We start from the raw sequence: 16,200 nt of genomic DNA on the forward strand, positions 1-16,200 counted from the left end.
GGAGGTTTATTCTGCTCACTTCCTGGTGACAGACATTGGTGTGAGGCCTAGTGAGGTTGACACTGGATTACGTGCACCCAGAGTTCACATCCTCCCATGGGTGAATAGACAGAAAAGCATGACTCACCAACCATCTTCTCTGTCACTGTCTTAACAGTGTCACAGTCAAGAATAGAAATGTTATGTTTCCCCTTTCTCCCTTCCTGAAACCTTAAACCTTCAGAAATTAGAAAACACTTCTTTCCTACCCATCGCAATGATCTCACCCTATAGCATCTCCACTCACTTGTGCCTTCCTTCCTTCTATCTGTCCCCAACCATGCCCCAGTTCTAATAGTCCTTACCTGTGTTAGAGAAGTCACTGCATCAGCCCCTTAGAAGCTTCTCAGAACCGTCCTCCCAACTCTACTGCTTGTGCTTTCCAAGCCATGTGATCATACCCTGAGCAATGGGGAACCTGAATTCTCCTGTAAATATTTAATGAATTTTCCAACCTGATAGTATGTCTGCTTGGACCGTCTTCTGTCCTCACCCGTGGCTGTTTAATACTGGGGCATCTCCTTTCCTTGGAGCTCTGGCAGGAAGGAGATCGATTATCAGACCCTGTCAACTCTCTTAAAGACAGTCCCTTCGCCTCTTCCTTGCTGATGCCCAAAGCTTCACTCGGAGAATTCCCTCATAGTTTCTCTTAATGTGCTAGTCCCTGTTGAAATGCAGGTGCCCCTTAGGGAAATGTGATTGGTCCTTTAAATTAAGCTGGTCACTTCGGATCCTGTTTTGAGAGCATGTGTTGATAAAAGAGAGAGTCATATGGGTCTGAACAGTAGGGAGGTAATTGATAAGGTGCTCAGGAGTTGGGGAGGGAGAGAGCTAGATACCAGGAATAGAGATTATAAACTGCCTGCTTTGGGGGGGCCCAGGCTAGGCAGTGCCCCCAGCTTCCCCACCTCCTGCCTGATGCCTCATCCAGGGCCTGTGTGGGCCTTCCCACATCATCCACAACCTGCCCCCAAGGTCTGACCTCTGCACCAGGTCACCACCTCTATGATAATAATGTAATGCACCCATCAGCTGTCCCTTAGTCTACACAAGCCAACACTGTTTTGTCTTCTTATCACTCAGAAGACAGATCTCAGCCTCTTCACCTGATTCCATAAGAAACATTTTTTTTAAGTCATTGGAGGTGATTCATGTATTTAGGCAGTTGAATTAGGTTTTTTAAAAAATATTTATTTATTTATTTGGCTGCGCCGGGTCTTAGTTGCAGCACGCAGGATCTTTTTTTTTTTTTTTTTTTTTTTGAGTTGCAGCATGTGGGATCTAGTTCCCTGACCAGGGATCAACCCAGGCCCTCAGCATTGGGAGCACGGAGTCTTAACCACTGGACCACCAGGGAAGTCCCTCCATAAGAAACTTGATTGCACTCAAAATTCATGAGGTGTCCGATCTTCCCTGAAAATCTCTAGAATCACCCATAGGTTTCATATCATACAGGGCTCAAATTTTGGCTTGAAGAATGACCCACCCACACTTCTTTATTCTAGGCTTTCTTCTCAATTTTTCCCAAATTGGATCTTTTTCTCCATCCAGGACTTTTCCCTGCAGAATTGCTAATTCTTCACGCCTTTACTCTGCAGAGAAATTTAACAGTTATCATTTGTTACCTGAGCAATTGTTTGAAGCCTATCACGACATAATTTCTGGACAAGATATGCCGTCATCTGATAAGAATTCTGAGGAACAAGACGTTTTCAGTGATGATAATGGGATATTGCTGCTGTTGCCGTTGATGATGACACCAGCTTACTTTCAGTGAGTGCTGCAGCCGTGAGCATGTCACCTGCACCACGCCAAGTGCTTCACAGATGTTACTTTATTTAATCCCCACGAGGGCCCTTTAAGGAAGGATTATTATTATCTCCATTTTACATGTGTGAAAACTGTGGTGATAGAACTGGAATTTGAATAGAAATCTGTCTCACTCTAAAATCTGCTCTGTCTCTCATGCTCACGGCAGACTGTCATCACTAGTCTTTTCAAGTCTCCTCTCTTGTTTTATTATGATTTTTTACCTTCATTCACATTACCATTCTCTCCCCCACATGAGCACCCACTATATAATGTCTACAATCCTTTATACATGCACATACTTACGCTTGAGGAATATTTTCTATTATTAATTTACATAAATGATATTGTGTTTTAGATATTATTTTCTCTTTAGAACAAAAGCCAGGGTTTAGAGGAATTTGCCTCTTTTTTTTTTTTTTTTTTTTTTTTCCTTCCTCGATGATTGAGCTGAGACATCTCACCTCACCTTCTCCGGCCCTTGAACTGGGATTTACATCATTGACTCCCCTGGTTCTCAGGTCTTTGGATTCAGACTCAGTTATCCTCTCCTAGGTCTCCAGTTTGCAGATGGCAGATCATGGGACTTCTCAGCCTCCATAATCTCGTGAGCCAATTCCTCATACTCAACTTTCTCTCTCTCTCTCTCCCCCAGCCCCTGACAACCACCATTCTACTCTTTGCTTCTACGAGTTTGGCTATTTCAGATCCCACACGTAAATGAGATCATGCAATATTTGTCTTTCTGTGTCTGGCTTATTTCACTTGGCATAATGTCTTCCAAGTTCATCCATATTGTTGTGAACGGCAGGATTTTCTTTTTTTGTTTGTTTGTTTTTTTTTTTGTGGTACGCGGGCCTCTCACTGCTGTGGCCTCTCCCGTTGCGGAGCACAGGCTCCGGACGCGCAGGCTCAGCGGCTATGTCTCACGGGCCCAGCCGTTCTGCGGCATGTGGGATCTTCCCGGACAGGGGCACGAACCTGTGTCCCCTGCATCGGCAGGCGGACTCTCAACCACTGCGCCACCAGGGAAGCCCAGGATTTTCTTTTTTTTAATGGCTGAATAATATTCCATTGTCTGTATAATATATATATATAATACATACAATATATAGTGTATATAATATAGTATATATACACATATATCACATTTTCTTTATCCATTCATTTGTTGACACTTAGGTTGTGTTCACATCTTGGCTATTGTAAATAATGATGTAATGAACATGGGAATGCAGATGTCTCTTTGAGATACGGATTTCATTTCCTTTAGATATATATCCAGAAGTGGGATTACTGTTCATTAGGCAGTTCTATTTTTGATTTTTTGAGTAATCTCCATACTGTTTTCCATAGTGGCTGCACCAATTTGCATTCCCAGCAACAGTGCACAAGTGTTCCGTTTTCTGCACAGCCTTGCCAACACTTGTTATCTTTTGTCTTTTTGATAACAGCCATTCTGACAGGTGTGGGGTGATATCCTATTGTGGTTTTAATTTGCATTTCCCTGATGATTAGTGACATAGAGCACCTTTTTATTATATATACCCATTGGCCATCTGTATGTCGTTTTTTGAGAAATGTCTATTCAGATTCTTTGCCCATTTTTTAATCTGGTTCTTGGTTTTTTTGCTATTAAGTTGTTTGAGTTTCTTATATATTTTGGATGTTAACCCCTTATCAGATACAGGGTTTGCAAATATTTTCTCCCATTTCGCTCTGTTGATTATTTCCATTGCTGTGCAGAAGCTGATGCTTCTTCTCATAGATGTACAAAGGAATAAAGAAACATGTAATATAACCAACTTAGACTTTTAAAAAGCATCCAATTAAAAGCATTAAAATGATTGACCTAAGTTGAGGTCAAAATTATTTTATGATACCTAGAGAACTGATTTAGGAATAGAAAAATAAATGGGTTCTTCTCTTCAGAAATGCATAAATATTGGGATTTCTGAGAGTAGTGTCAGGCTGGGCTTTAAGAATGATCTAGTTCAATAATTCTCACTTTGGTCTGTAGATACCTGGGGGTTCTAATGACCCTTTAAGGGGCCTGCAAAGTCAAAACTATGTTTATAATAATACTAAGAGGTTATTTGTCTTTTTCACTAGGTTGACACTTGCATTAATGGCATAAAGCAACAGGGGATAAAACTGCTAACTCCAAAGCACAATTTAAGGCAGTGGCACCAAACTGTATTTTTCACCGTTATGTTATGCACTCACAGTAAGAAACCAAAACCAAAACAAAACCTGGATGAAATAATTTTAAAAATTAGTTTTATTAAATTTTGAGCTCAAAATATACATATTTTTAATATGCTGTGTGATGAAATAGGAAGTATGTACTTCTGTACTGAAATACAAAGGCTGTCTTCATTGAAAGCTGTTACACAATTGAGTTCTGAGCTGAACCAGAACAAGCTACTCTTTTTCTCAGAATACCATTTTTAATTGAAAGAATGACTAAAAAACTATGGTCATTCAGACTTGGGTATTTCTCAGATATTTTCTCAAAGGTGAACAAAGTGAGTCTGTCACTTCAAGGAAAACATCTGACAGTAATTATTGCCAATGATGAAACTCAAGCTTTCAAATGAAAATTAGAATTTTGGAAAAATTTGTATTCATGATCATGAGCTTGACAGCTTCCCAGTAATTAAAGACTTTTCTGAAGATACTGGTGGTGATATTACATTCGATTTTTAAAATATTGTATGTAGTGAGATGGTATCAACATTTGAAAGATCTGTATAACTTTGTGAACAAATATTTTCAACCGACCAATGCATGGGTGAAAGATCTGTTTAAAGTACAAGAAGGACCAATGAATTTTAATGTAACAGAGTAAGAAACGCTTGTTGCTATGGTTTCAGATTCCATAATGCAGCTCCTGTTTAAGAAACTACCCCTTGTCGCGTTTTCAGGAAGCATCGTAGAAGAATATCCACAATTATATGAAAAGGCTCTTAAAATGCAACTACAAATCTATGAGGTGGGATTTTCTTCATAAGCTTCCATTTGAACTCTCCTTTGAGAGCAGAGATCATGTTAAATCTGTCTTCCTTTTTTCTTATAGAACCTTGCACAGTACTTTGCACATAAATATCAAATTAAATGAAGGTGCTTCTGTACTGACAAAAATTAGCTGTCTTGTCTGGCTGGGAAAATGTGTGAAACATCTACAGTCATGTCTTTAAGGTCAGCAAAAAAATGTTCACCAAATCCAGCAATACTAAGGGTATACTGGGGGCAATCTTTAGTAAGTTGGGGTTACTTGGGGATCAGTAAAGGAAAAGAACTACTTCATACTGTAGGTAATAAACTTGGCTTCTTATTACCTCTAAGAAAAGACAATGGCAGAAAACATAAAGGAATTTGAAGATGATTCAGAGAAATATATACATATATTTAAGGAGGCCTAAATTCCTAATCTGAGAAGATTTTAAAAATTAATAATTTAGGGCTTCCCTGGTGGGGCAGTGGTTAAGAATCCGTCTGCCAATGCATGGAACACGGGTTCGAGCCCTGGTCCGGGAAGATCCTACATGCCACAGAGCAACTAAGCCCGTGCGCCACAACTACTGAGCCTGCGCTCTAGAGCCCACATGCCACAACTACTGAAGCCCACATGCCTAAAGCCCATGCTCCACAACAAGAGAAGCCACCGCAATGAGAAGCCTGAGCACCGCAACGAAGAGTAGCCTCCCGCTCGCCGCAACTAAAAAAGCCCGCGTGCAGCAACGAAAACCCAATGCAGCCAAAAATAAATAAATAAGTTTTTTAAATTAAAAAAAATTAATAATTTATATCTACCTATGCGCTCCTCCCCGATGGTTTCTCCCATTAGCCCCTCAGAGGTAACTACTATCCTGGCCTTGGTATTTCCATTTTTGTGTCTTTTTAAAAAGGTTTATCATATGTATGAGTGAATGGTTAAACAATATATTCCTTTGTATAAAGGGCATCACACCATATGGTATCTTCTGGGACTTGCTTTTTTCACTGAATGTTAATATTCCTGATATTCTTTTATGTTGCTACATTGTAGCTATGGTTCATTTATTCTACTTTTGTATAGTATTCTGTTCTGTGAAGATAGCACAACTTATCCATTTTTCCGTTGGACAACTGAATTGACTCCAAAGTTTTGATTTTACAAATAGTGTTATTATGAACATAATTGTACTTGTCTTGTGGTATACATGTACTCGGCATATATACCCAGGCATGGAATTCTGGGTTATAGGGTATGCAAGTATTCGCTTTTACAAGATAATAGATGTGCTTTGTATCTAATGTTTAGTTCAGAGATAACAGCCAGTGTAGCTGCATTAGGACCTCTGTGGGTTACAGAATCCTAAACTGCACAGGCCATAAACCCAATCTAGTATAACAATTCCTCTTTCCCACCCCCTCTCCAACTTCTCCAGGACAGGTAGAGACAGATAAAAGCTCTCTCACTCTCTCTCTCTCTCTCATTCTTTCAGTTAAGTTTTTGCCTTCCTCATCCCTGATGATAGCAGATTCTCTCCCTGAGGCTTCCAAGTTCCTGACCTAATCTGGGTCCCCTGGGGAGAATCTGGAGATTTTGCTGATGCCAGACATACCAATCATCCTTTAAGGTTTAGCTTAATTCCCATCTTCTTCACGATGCCTTCCCTTATTATGCTGACCCAATTCAATTCAATGAAACAAAATTTACTGAGAGTTTAAATATGCCTCATTAAACTAGACACCAAAGAGTCAATGTGGAACAGAGAGCTCAAGGAGCTCTCAAAGAGCTCACCCTCTAGTGAACAGAAATAAGATAGTAAAAAATTAAAATGCAGTGTGACGATAGAGGTCCACACAGACACATGGATGGGGAGTACAGAAGTGCCAGCTGCACCCATTTCTTCCTTCCTTGATCTCGGTTAGCTTTTATTGTCTGTACATGACTTCCTTATTTAGCATAAGCTTGCAGGATGCATTCATGAACATGGTACCATTAGCTGGCATAGTCCAATGGCAGTTGAGCTTTCACTTTGGTCATCCACCAAATGACATATCTCTGGTCATAATTTCTTGCAACTCCCATTCATACAGTTGTTAATCGATCCTCTCATGCTGCAGTGATATTTGTGGACTTTTACCAATTTCCAGTTGCTTTCTGATCTTTCCACTTGAAGGTGTTAGGAGCCACCATAAAACTGGTATTTTAGAGGGAGCTAGGAACCACCATAAAACTCGAATTTTAACATCCAGCATGATTCTATTCCTTTATTTCTTTGTGGCATGTCTGGAACGATCACATGTACATACTTTGTAAATCACTGTGGGTCCAAACTACACACAGAATAAATGGCACAAAGAAAAAGTACACTGGATAACCTCATACCACATGATTTAGGAGAACCATGGTAGAATGCTCTTTGGCTGAGGTCATAAAATGGTGTGCTAACTCACTGACCAAAGGTTACTGTAGAATCTGGCAGGCTAGCTCTCATTGGCTGAGAATGTACAATAGCAGTCCAAGCAAAGAAGAAAAAGTATTACTATGGTACCAAAATAGATTTATGTATATTTTTAAAGAAAAATATTTCAGAGATGGATTACATCAAATAATTGCTGATCTGGCATTGTTCTACTCGATCACATGTTTCTGAGTCCAGTAGGATCCTATGGGAAATTTTTATATACCCTGCTTTAATTGTTTAATGGGTAGGAGTATCACTGCCCCTCCATCCCAAACTGTAAACTTTCTATAGACAGAGACACTGTCTTATGGGTATACTTAACATAGCATCAACTTGGGTATGTAGCAGAGGCCAACAAAATACCAGTAATTAATATTTGCTGAATAAGGCTAGGAGGAGAGAATAAGTAGAAGAAGCAAAGGTCCATCCCAGAGTCCAACACCTCCGTTAGGCTGGGGTTTCCCAACCTCAGCACTATTGACATTTTGGGCCAGATAATCCTTTGTTGTGGAAGGCTGTTCTGTGTATTATAGGATGTTTAGCAGCATCCCCGGCTTCTACTCACTAGACACCAGTAGCACACCCTCCCCTCAATGTAACAATCAAAAATTTCTCCAGACGTTGCCAAATGTCCCCTAGGGTGGGGAGGGATTGCCCTTGGTTGAGATTGCTGCATTAAATCTATCATCTCATTGCTTCTCTTTCAATCACCAGATTCTGGTCTGGGCAACAGAAGGCAACTCCTGGTCTAGATAGAGCAGGAATATGTTGTCATGTTAAGGGAAAATATACAATTATAGCTAAATTCCAATTATCACTTTGTACACATTTATTTATACTCACCTATCCCTGTTACTCTAACAAAACACTGGGCAACTTGTAAGACTACTTATGCTTAAGTATGGAACAGAAAGAGGAAAAATAGAAAGAGTTGGATTTATTGGGGGTAGTTGAGCAACACGGCAGGTGAATCATTTACTCATATTTGGCAGGACCCTTTGTGGTCTCAAGCTTCAGGTGGCCAGACAATTCCCTCAGCTCCATGACCAGGTGACCAAGGATGACCCTCATATCCTGCATTTGTTTGAGGAGAACACCCATCTGGTGATGCAGATGGGGATCTGGGAACTGCAGAGGAGAAGAGGAGCCCAGATCCTTAGAAGAAGGGGTGGGCAGTGGAGGCAGAGGCCCAGGGGGCTCCGTAGAAGTAGTTTCTGGAGCAGCTGATTTCTGAGGAGCTGGATTCAAGGTGGGGGGTGCAGCAGAGCTGGAGGGACCTGGATTATGGGATAGGAGACACAGACAAGAGTGAAGTCTGACTGTGGCCCTACCCTCATATTCCTGGTCAGTCTTTCTTATTCTCTGAAAATAGCTGTGGGGCCCAGTGGCAACAAAATCTTGAGGGCTCTGGCCCAAATTTGAACGTGAAGCATAGTTACTACTGCTTGAAAATCTTGCACAACGAGGCCTCATCATTACAGGGCTATGGATATTAGCCAGTTCTTCCTCCTTCAGTCTAATTCCTTACAACATGCATGTGGTAACTGGCCCTAGGTCAACCTCTTATTGTATATGACATTAGTGTAACTCCTTATCCTTGGGACAGCCTTCAGTGTTTTGAGGACACCTCTGCTGGCCCCTCGAGTCACCTCCTCTTCAGAATGAGCATCTCCCATTCCTCCCATTATTTTCCTTATGACATGACTCAAGTGCCCTCATTACCCTGGACACCTCCTCTGGGTATATTTCAGGCCAAATGCAGCCTTCTTAATGGGGACTCCCAGAATTGAATAGAAACTCCAGACTACTTCGTCCTCACACTAGATACTACATTTCTACAAATGCCCAGAGGTCATGTAGGGAGTGTAAAGTCTATGGGGAAGCAGCTGTGGAGTTGGCTCAGGTCTTCGTTTGATGAGGTATACACCACAGTCTGAGGGAGAAGTTTCCTATTTGTGCTTTCTTCCATCACTAGGGACTCTGGCTTATTGTTCCTGCCTCCCATGTGTCCTTTCTTAACCTGCTTACACTGAACCTTAGCTCAAAAACCCAATTGTCCTATTCCCCCCACTACCCCTGCCTTTTCACACACACCAGACATATACACACTAACTCACCCTGCACCCTGATCTCCAGCTTGGGGCTCTGTTTCCAAACTTGGTTGTCCTCAGTGGCTGCTTCACACCAGTAGGACCCAGAGTGTGCCTCTGAAGCAGTGGGGATCTGGAATTCTGAGGAAGGGCCCCTACTGCGCACTGTCCTGCTGTCCTTGTAGAAGGAAAAGAGGAGGCGGGCAGCTGACCTCTGCAGGGGCAGCTTTGTCTGACAGCTCAGGGTTACCGGGCTTCCCTCTTGGGGTTCAGCTGAGGGTGTGGCTCTGAGAACCGGGGCTCGAAACAGTTCTGGGGGAGAGATAGGTGAGAAAGAAGAGGTCAGCCATCCTACATTCAGGTGGACCCATGACAGGCAAAGAACCCCAGTCACACTTTCCTTCCCCTATTTCTATAGGGAAGGAGTTCTCTTAGAAAAGTTCCATTTGAACCTTTCAAGTCCTATCTCTCTTCAATAGACAGGACTAGAAAAGATCTAGAGATGGGCAAATCTGACCGTAATCCAGATGTCCAGTCAGTGAACACTGGGAAGCATAGAACTGTAGGACAAAGCAGCAGGAAACATGCTGAACTTGGAGTTGGGCTAAATGACTTGAAAAGTCATCTTAGCATTGCTGCCCCTTTTGAAGCCCAACTTGGACATTTGCCAGCAACCTACTCCTTAACCCTTCAGTGACCTTACCATCTCCAATGAAAGACATTTTTGGTCCTTCTGTCTCTCCCCACCTGCCTCTGCCACAATGACACTGCCTCTAGCTCTTACCTTGAACTGTGATAGCCACGGGAGATGCCGTTTCTGGGCTCCCAGGACCAGGGCTCCTGAAGATAGCACTGCAGTGGTAGTGTCCACTGTCTGCCTTTTGCACCACGGCGATGGAGAATTCCTTGTTAGGTCCAGGGGGACCCAGGGCTGAGCCATCTTGGTAAAAGGTGACCTGGGTCAGTGGCCAGTCTTGCCAGGCCTGGCAGAGCAGAACCAGAGGGTCTCCTTCAAATATAGGCCAGGATGGACTTTGGAGGATCAGCCAGTCTGCAGTCCAAAGCAAGAGCTGAGTGTGACCCACTGCCTTCCTTGGGAGCTCCCTCAGGGCTGCCCACAAGAGACCCCTCTAATCTTTCTCTGAGGGGCCAGGTAACTTTCACCACTGCTTGGGAGTATGGAACAACTTCTCTAGGGCCTAGCACAGAGGGCACCCTGGCTTCTTGGGCTGAAGGTGGGGCAGATGATATCTCATCCCATGGCCAGTTTCAGGGGGCACCTTCCTGAGTGGGCTGTGGGGCTGAAAGGAGAACTTTGGGAAATGGGAGAAAGACCTGGCCTGCACTGGTCAGTCCTTCCTGGGACCTCACCGTAGGACACAATCAGATGGAAGGGTTCACTGAAAGTGTAGCCCTTGACCTGGAAGTCTTGCCTCTTTTTTTTTTTTTTTTTTTTCCTTCCTCGATGATTGAGCTGAGACATCTCACCTCACCTTCTCCGGCCCTTGAACTGGGATTTACATCATTGACTCCCCTGGTTCTCAGGTCTTTGGATTCAGACTCAGTTATCCTCTCCTAGGTCTCCAGTTTGCAGATGGCAGATCATGGGACTTCTCAGCCTCCATAATCTCGTGAGCCAATTCCTCATACTCAACTTTCTCTCTCTCTCTCTCCCCCAGCCCCTGACAACCACCATTCTACTCTTTGCTTCTACGAGTTTGGCTATTTCAGATCCCACACGTAAATGAGATCATGCAATATTTGTCTTTCTGTGTCTGGCTTATTTCACTTGGCATAATGTCTTCCAAGTTCATCCATATTGTTGTGAACGGCAGGATTTTCTTTTTTTGTTTGTTTTTGTTTTTTTTTGTGGTACGCGGGCCTCTCACTGCTGTGGCCTCTCCCGTTGCGGAGCACAGGCTCCGGACGCGCAGGCTCAGCGGCTATGTCTCACGGGCCCAGCCGTTCTGCGGCATGTGGGATCTTCCCGGACAGGGGCACGAACCTGTGTCCCCTGCATCGGCAGGCGGACTCTCAACCACTGCGCCACCAGGGAAGCCCAGGATTTTCTTTTTTTTAATGGCTGAATAATATTCCATTGTCTGTATAATATATATATATAATACATACAATATATAGTGTATATAATATAGTATATATACACATATATCACATTTTCTTTATCCATTCATTTGTTGACACTTAGGTTGTGTTCACATCTTGGCTATTGTAAATAATGATGTAATGAACATGGGAATGCAGATGTCTCTTTGAGATACGGATTTCATTTCCTTTAGATATATATCCAGAAGTGGGATTACTGTTCATTAGGCAGTTCTATTTTTGATTTTTTGAGTAATCTCCATACTGTTTTCCATAGTGGCTGCACCAATTTGCATTCCCAGCAACAGTGCACAAGTGTTCCGTTTTCTGCACAGCCTTGCCAACACTTGTTATCTTTTGTCTTTTTGATAACAGCCATTCTGACAGGTGTGGGGTGATATCCTATTGTGGTTTTAATTTGCATTTCCCTGATGATTAGTGACATAGAGCACCTTTTTATTATATATACCCATTGGCCATCTGTATGTCGTTTTTTGAGAAATGTCTATTCAGATTCTTTGCCCATTTTTTAATCTGGTTCTTGGTTTTTTTGCTATTAAGTTGTTTGAGTTTCTTATATATTTTGGATGTTAACCCCTTATCAGATACAGGGTTTGCAAATATTTTCTCCCATTTCGCTCTGTTGATTATTTCCATTGCTGTGCAGAAGCTGATGCTTCTTCTCATAGATGTACAAAGGAATAAAGAAACATGTAATATAACCAACTTAGACTTTTAAAAAGCATCCAATTAAAAGCATTAAAATGATTGACCTAAGTTGAGGTCAAAATTATTTTATGATACCTAGAGAACTGATTTAGGAATAGAAAAATAAATGGGTTCTTCTCTTCAGAAATGCATAAATATTGGCATTTCTGAGAGTAGTGTCAGGCTGGGCTTTAAGAATGATCTAGTTCAATAATTCTCACTTTGGTCTGTAGATACCTGGGGGTTCTAATGACCCTTTAAGGGGCCTGCAAAGTCAAAACTATGTTTATAATAATACTAAGAGGTTATTTGTCTTTTTCACTAGGTTGACACTTGCATTAATGGCATAAAGCAACAGGGGATAAAACTGCTAACTCCAAAGCACAATTTAAGGCAGTGGCACCAAACTGTATTTTTCACCGTTATGTTATGCACTCACAGTAAGAAACCAAAACCAAAACAAAACCTGGATGAAATAATTTTAAAAATTAGTTTTATTAAATTTTGAGCTCAAAATATACATATTTTTAATATGCTGTGTGATGAAATAGGAAGTATGTACTTCTGTACTGAAATACAAAGGCTGTCTTCATTGAAAGCTGTTACACAATTGAGTTCTGAGCTGAACCAGAACAAGCTACTCTTTTTCTCAGAATACCATTTTTAATTGAAAGAATGACTAAAAAACTATGGTCATTCAGACTTGGGTATTTCTCAGATATTTTCTCAAAGGTGAACAAAGTGAGTCTGTCACTTCAAGGAAAACATCTGACAGTAATTATTGCCAATGATGAAACTCAAGCTTTCAAATGAAAATTAGAATTTTGGAAAAATTTGTATTCATGATCATGAGCTTGACAGCTTCCCAGTAATTAAAGACTTTTCTGAAGATACTGGTGGTGATATTACATTCGATTTTTAAAATATTGTATGTAGTGAGATGGTATCAACATTTGAAAGATCTGTATAACTTTGTGAACAAATATTTTCAACCGACCAATGCATGGGTGAAAGATCTGTTTAAAGTACAAGAAGGACCAATGAATTTTAATGTAACAGAGTAAGAAACGCTTGTTGCTATGGTTTCAGATTCCATAATACAGCTCCTGTTTAAGAAACTACCCCTTGTCGCGTTTTCAGGAAGCATGGTAGAAGAATATCCACAATTATATGAAAAGGCTCTTAAAATGCAACTACAAATCTATGAGGTGGGATTTTCTTCATAAGCTTCCATTTGAACATGGGTGAAAGTCCTTCTTGTTTAAAGTACAAGAAGGACCAATGAATTTTAATGTAACAGAGTAAGAAACGCTTGTTGCTATGGTTTCAGATTCCATAATGCAGCTCCTGTTTAAGAAACTACCCCTTGTCGCGTTTTCAGGAAGCATCGTAGAAGAATATCCACAATTATATGAAAAGGCTCTTAAAATGCAACTACAAATCTATGAGGTGGGATTTTCTTCATAAGCTTCCATTTGAACTCTCCTTTGAGAGCAGAGATCATGTTAAATCTGTCTTCCTTTTTTCTTATAGAACCTTGCACAGTACTTTGCACATAAATATCAAATTAAATGAAGGTGCTTCTGTACTGACAAAAATTAGCTGTCTTGTCTGGCTGGGAAAATGTGTGAAACATCTACAGTCATGTCTTTAAGGTCAGCAAAAAAATGTTCACCAAATCCAGCAATACTAAGGGTATACTGGGGGCAATCTTTAGTAAGTTGGGGTTACTTGGGGATCAGTAAAGGAAAAGAACTACTTCATACTGTAGGTAATAAACTTGGCTTCTTATTACCTCTAAGAAAAGACAATGGCAGAAAACATAAAGGAATTTGAAGATGATTCAGAGAAATATATACATATATTTAAGGAGGCCTAAATTCCTAATCTGAGAAGATTTTAAAAATTAATAATTTAGGGCTTCCCTGGTGGGGCAGTGGTTAAGAATCCGTCTGCCAATGCATGGAACACGGGTTCGAGCCCTGGTCCGGGAAGATCCTACATGCCACAGAGCAACTAAGCCCGTGCGCCACAACTACTGAGCCTGCGCTCTAGAGCCCACATGCCACAACTACTGAAGCCCACACGCCTAAAGCCCATGCTCCACAACAAGAGAAGCCACCGCAATGAGAAGCCTGAGCACCGCAACGAAGAGTAGCCTCCCGCTCGCCGCAACTAAAAAAGCCCGCGTGCAGCAACGAAAACCCAATGCAGCCAAAAATAAATAAATAAGTTTTTTAAATTAAAAAAAATTAATAATTTATATCTACCTATGCGCTCCTCCCCGATGGTTTCTCCCATTAGCCCCTCAGAGGTAACTACTATCCTGGCCTTGGTATTTCCATTTTTGTGTCTTTTTAAAAAGGTTTATCATATGTATGAGTGAATGGTTAAACAATATATTCCTTTGTATAAAGGGCATCACACCATATGGTATCTTCTGGGACTTGCTTTTTTCACTGAATGTTAATATTCCTGATATTCTTTTATGTTGCTACATTGTAGCTATGGTTCATTTATTCTACTTTTGTATAGTATTCTGTTCTGTGAAGATAGCACAACTTATCCATTTTTCCGTTGGACAACTGAATTGACTCCAAAGTTTTGATTTTACAAATAGTGTTATTATGAACATAATTGTACTTGTCTTGTGGTATACATGTACTCGGCATATATACCCAGGCATGGAATTCTGGGTTATAGGGTATGCAAGTATTCGCTTTTACAAGATAATAGATGTGCTTTGTATCTAATGTTTAGTTCAGAGATAACAGCCAGTGTAGCTGCATTAGGACCTCTGTGGGTTACAGAATCCTAAACTGCACAGGCCATAAACCCAATCTAGTATAACAATTCCTCTTTCCCACCCCCTCTCCAACTTCTCCAGGACAGGTAGAGACAGATAAAAGCTCTCTCACTCTCTCTCTCTCTCTCATTCTTTCAGTTAAGTTTTTGCCTTCCTCATCCCTGATGATAGCAGATTCTCTCCCTGAGGCTTCCAAGTTCCTGACCTAATCTGGGTCCCCTGGGGAGAATCTGGAGATTTTGCTGATGCCAGACATACCAATCATCCTTTAAGGTTCAGCTTAATTCCCATCTTCTTCACGATGCCTTCCCTTATTATGCTGACCCAATTCAATTCAATGAAACAAAATTTACTGAGAGTTTAAATATGCCTCATTAAACTAGACACCAAAGAGTCAATGTGGAACAGAGAGCTCAAGGAGCTCTCAAAGAGCTCACCCTCTAGTGAACAGAAATAAGATAGTAAAAAATTAAAATGCAGTGTGACGATAGAGGTCCACACAGACACATGGATGGGGAGTACAGAAGTGCCAGCTGCACCCATTTCTTCCTTCCTTGATCTCGGTTAGCTTTTATTGTCTGTACATGACTTCCTTATTTAGCATAAGCTTGCAGGATGCATTCATGAACATGGTACCATTAGCTGGCATAGTCCAATGGCAGTTGAGCTTTCACTTTGGTCATCCACCAAATGACATATCTCTGGTCATAATTTCTTGCAACTCCCATTCATACAGTTGTTAATCGATCCTCTCATGCTGCAGTGATATTTGTGGACTTTTACCAATTTCCAGTTGCTTTCTGATCTTTCCACTTGAAGGTGTTAGGAGCCACCATAAAACTGGTATTTTAGAGGGAGCTAGGAACCACCATAAAACTCGAATTTTAACATCCAGCATGATTCTATTCCTTTATTTCTTTGTGGCATGTCTGGAACGATCACATGTACATACTTTGTAAATCACTGTGGGTCCAAACTACACACAGAATAAATGGCACAAAGAAAAAGTACACTGGATAACCTCATACCACATGATTTAGGAGAACCATGGTAGAATGCTCTTTGGCTGAGGTCATAAAATGGTGTGCTAACTCACTGACCAAAGGTTACTGTAGAATCTGGCAGGCTAGCTCTCATTGGCTGAGAATGTACAATAGCAGTCCAAGCAAAGAAGAAAAAGTATTAC

The 16,200-nt window shown here is 41.2% G+C and overlaps 1 protein-coding gene across 1 annotated transcript; it reads right to left on the reverse strand.

Moving 5' to 3' along the window:
- Positions 1-8,282: 8,282 nt before the first annotated feature.
- LOC112062431 (Fc receptor-like A) lies at positions 8,283-10,880 on the reverse strand. Its single transcript, XM_024116834.1, has 4 exons — positions 10,769-10,880; positions 10,182-10,448; positions 9,425-9,709; positions 8,283-8,584 (listed from the first exon to the last, which is right to left on the reverse strand). The coding sequence occupies exons 1-4, from the start codon at positions 10,878-10,880 to the stop codon at positions 8,283-8,285; spliced, it is 966 nt and encodes a 321-aa protein (XP_023972602.1).
- Between the last annotated feature and the right edge of the window lie 5,320 nt (positions 10,881-16,200).

This window comes from Physeter macrocephalus, chromosome 4 (genome assembly GCF_002837175.3).
Source record: "Physeter macrocephalus isolate SW-GA chromosome 4, ASM283717v5, whole genome shotgun sequence".
NCBI lineage: Eukaryota > Metazoa > Chordata > Mammalia > Artiodactyla > Physeteridae > Physeter > Physeter macrocephalus.

What these genes read in the sequence shown, in the direction of transcription:
- LOC112062431 (XM_024116834.1), bottom strand. Translation starts at nt 10,880, where the DNA reads ATGTCTCAGCTCAATCATCGAGGAAGGAAAAAAAAAAAAAAAAAAAAG. An exon ending in CCATCTGATTGTGTCCTACG is followed by an intron (nt 10,449 to 10,768) that starts GTGAGGTCCCAG and finishes TTTGGACTGCAG; the next exon opens with ACTGGCTGATCCTCCAAAGT. An exon ending in CGTGGCTATCACAGTTCAAG is followed by an intron (nt 9,710 to 10,181) that starts GTAAGAGCTAGA and finishes TCTCTCCCCCAG; the next exon opens with AACTGTTTCGAGCCCCGGTT.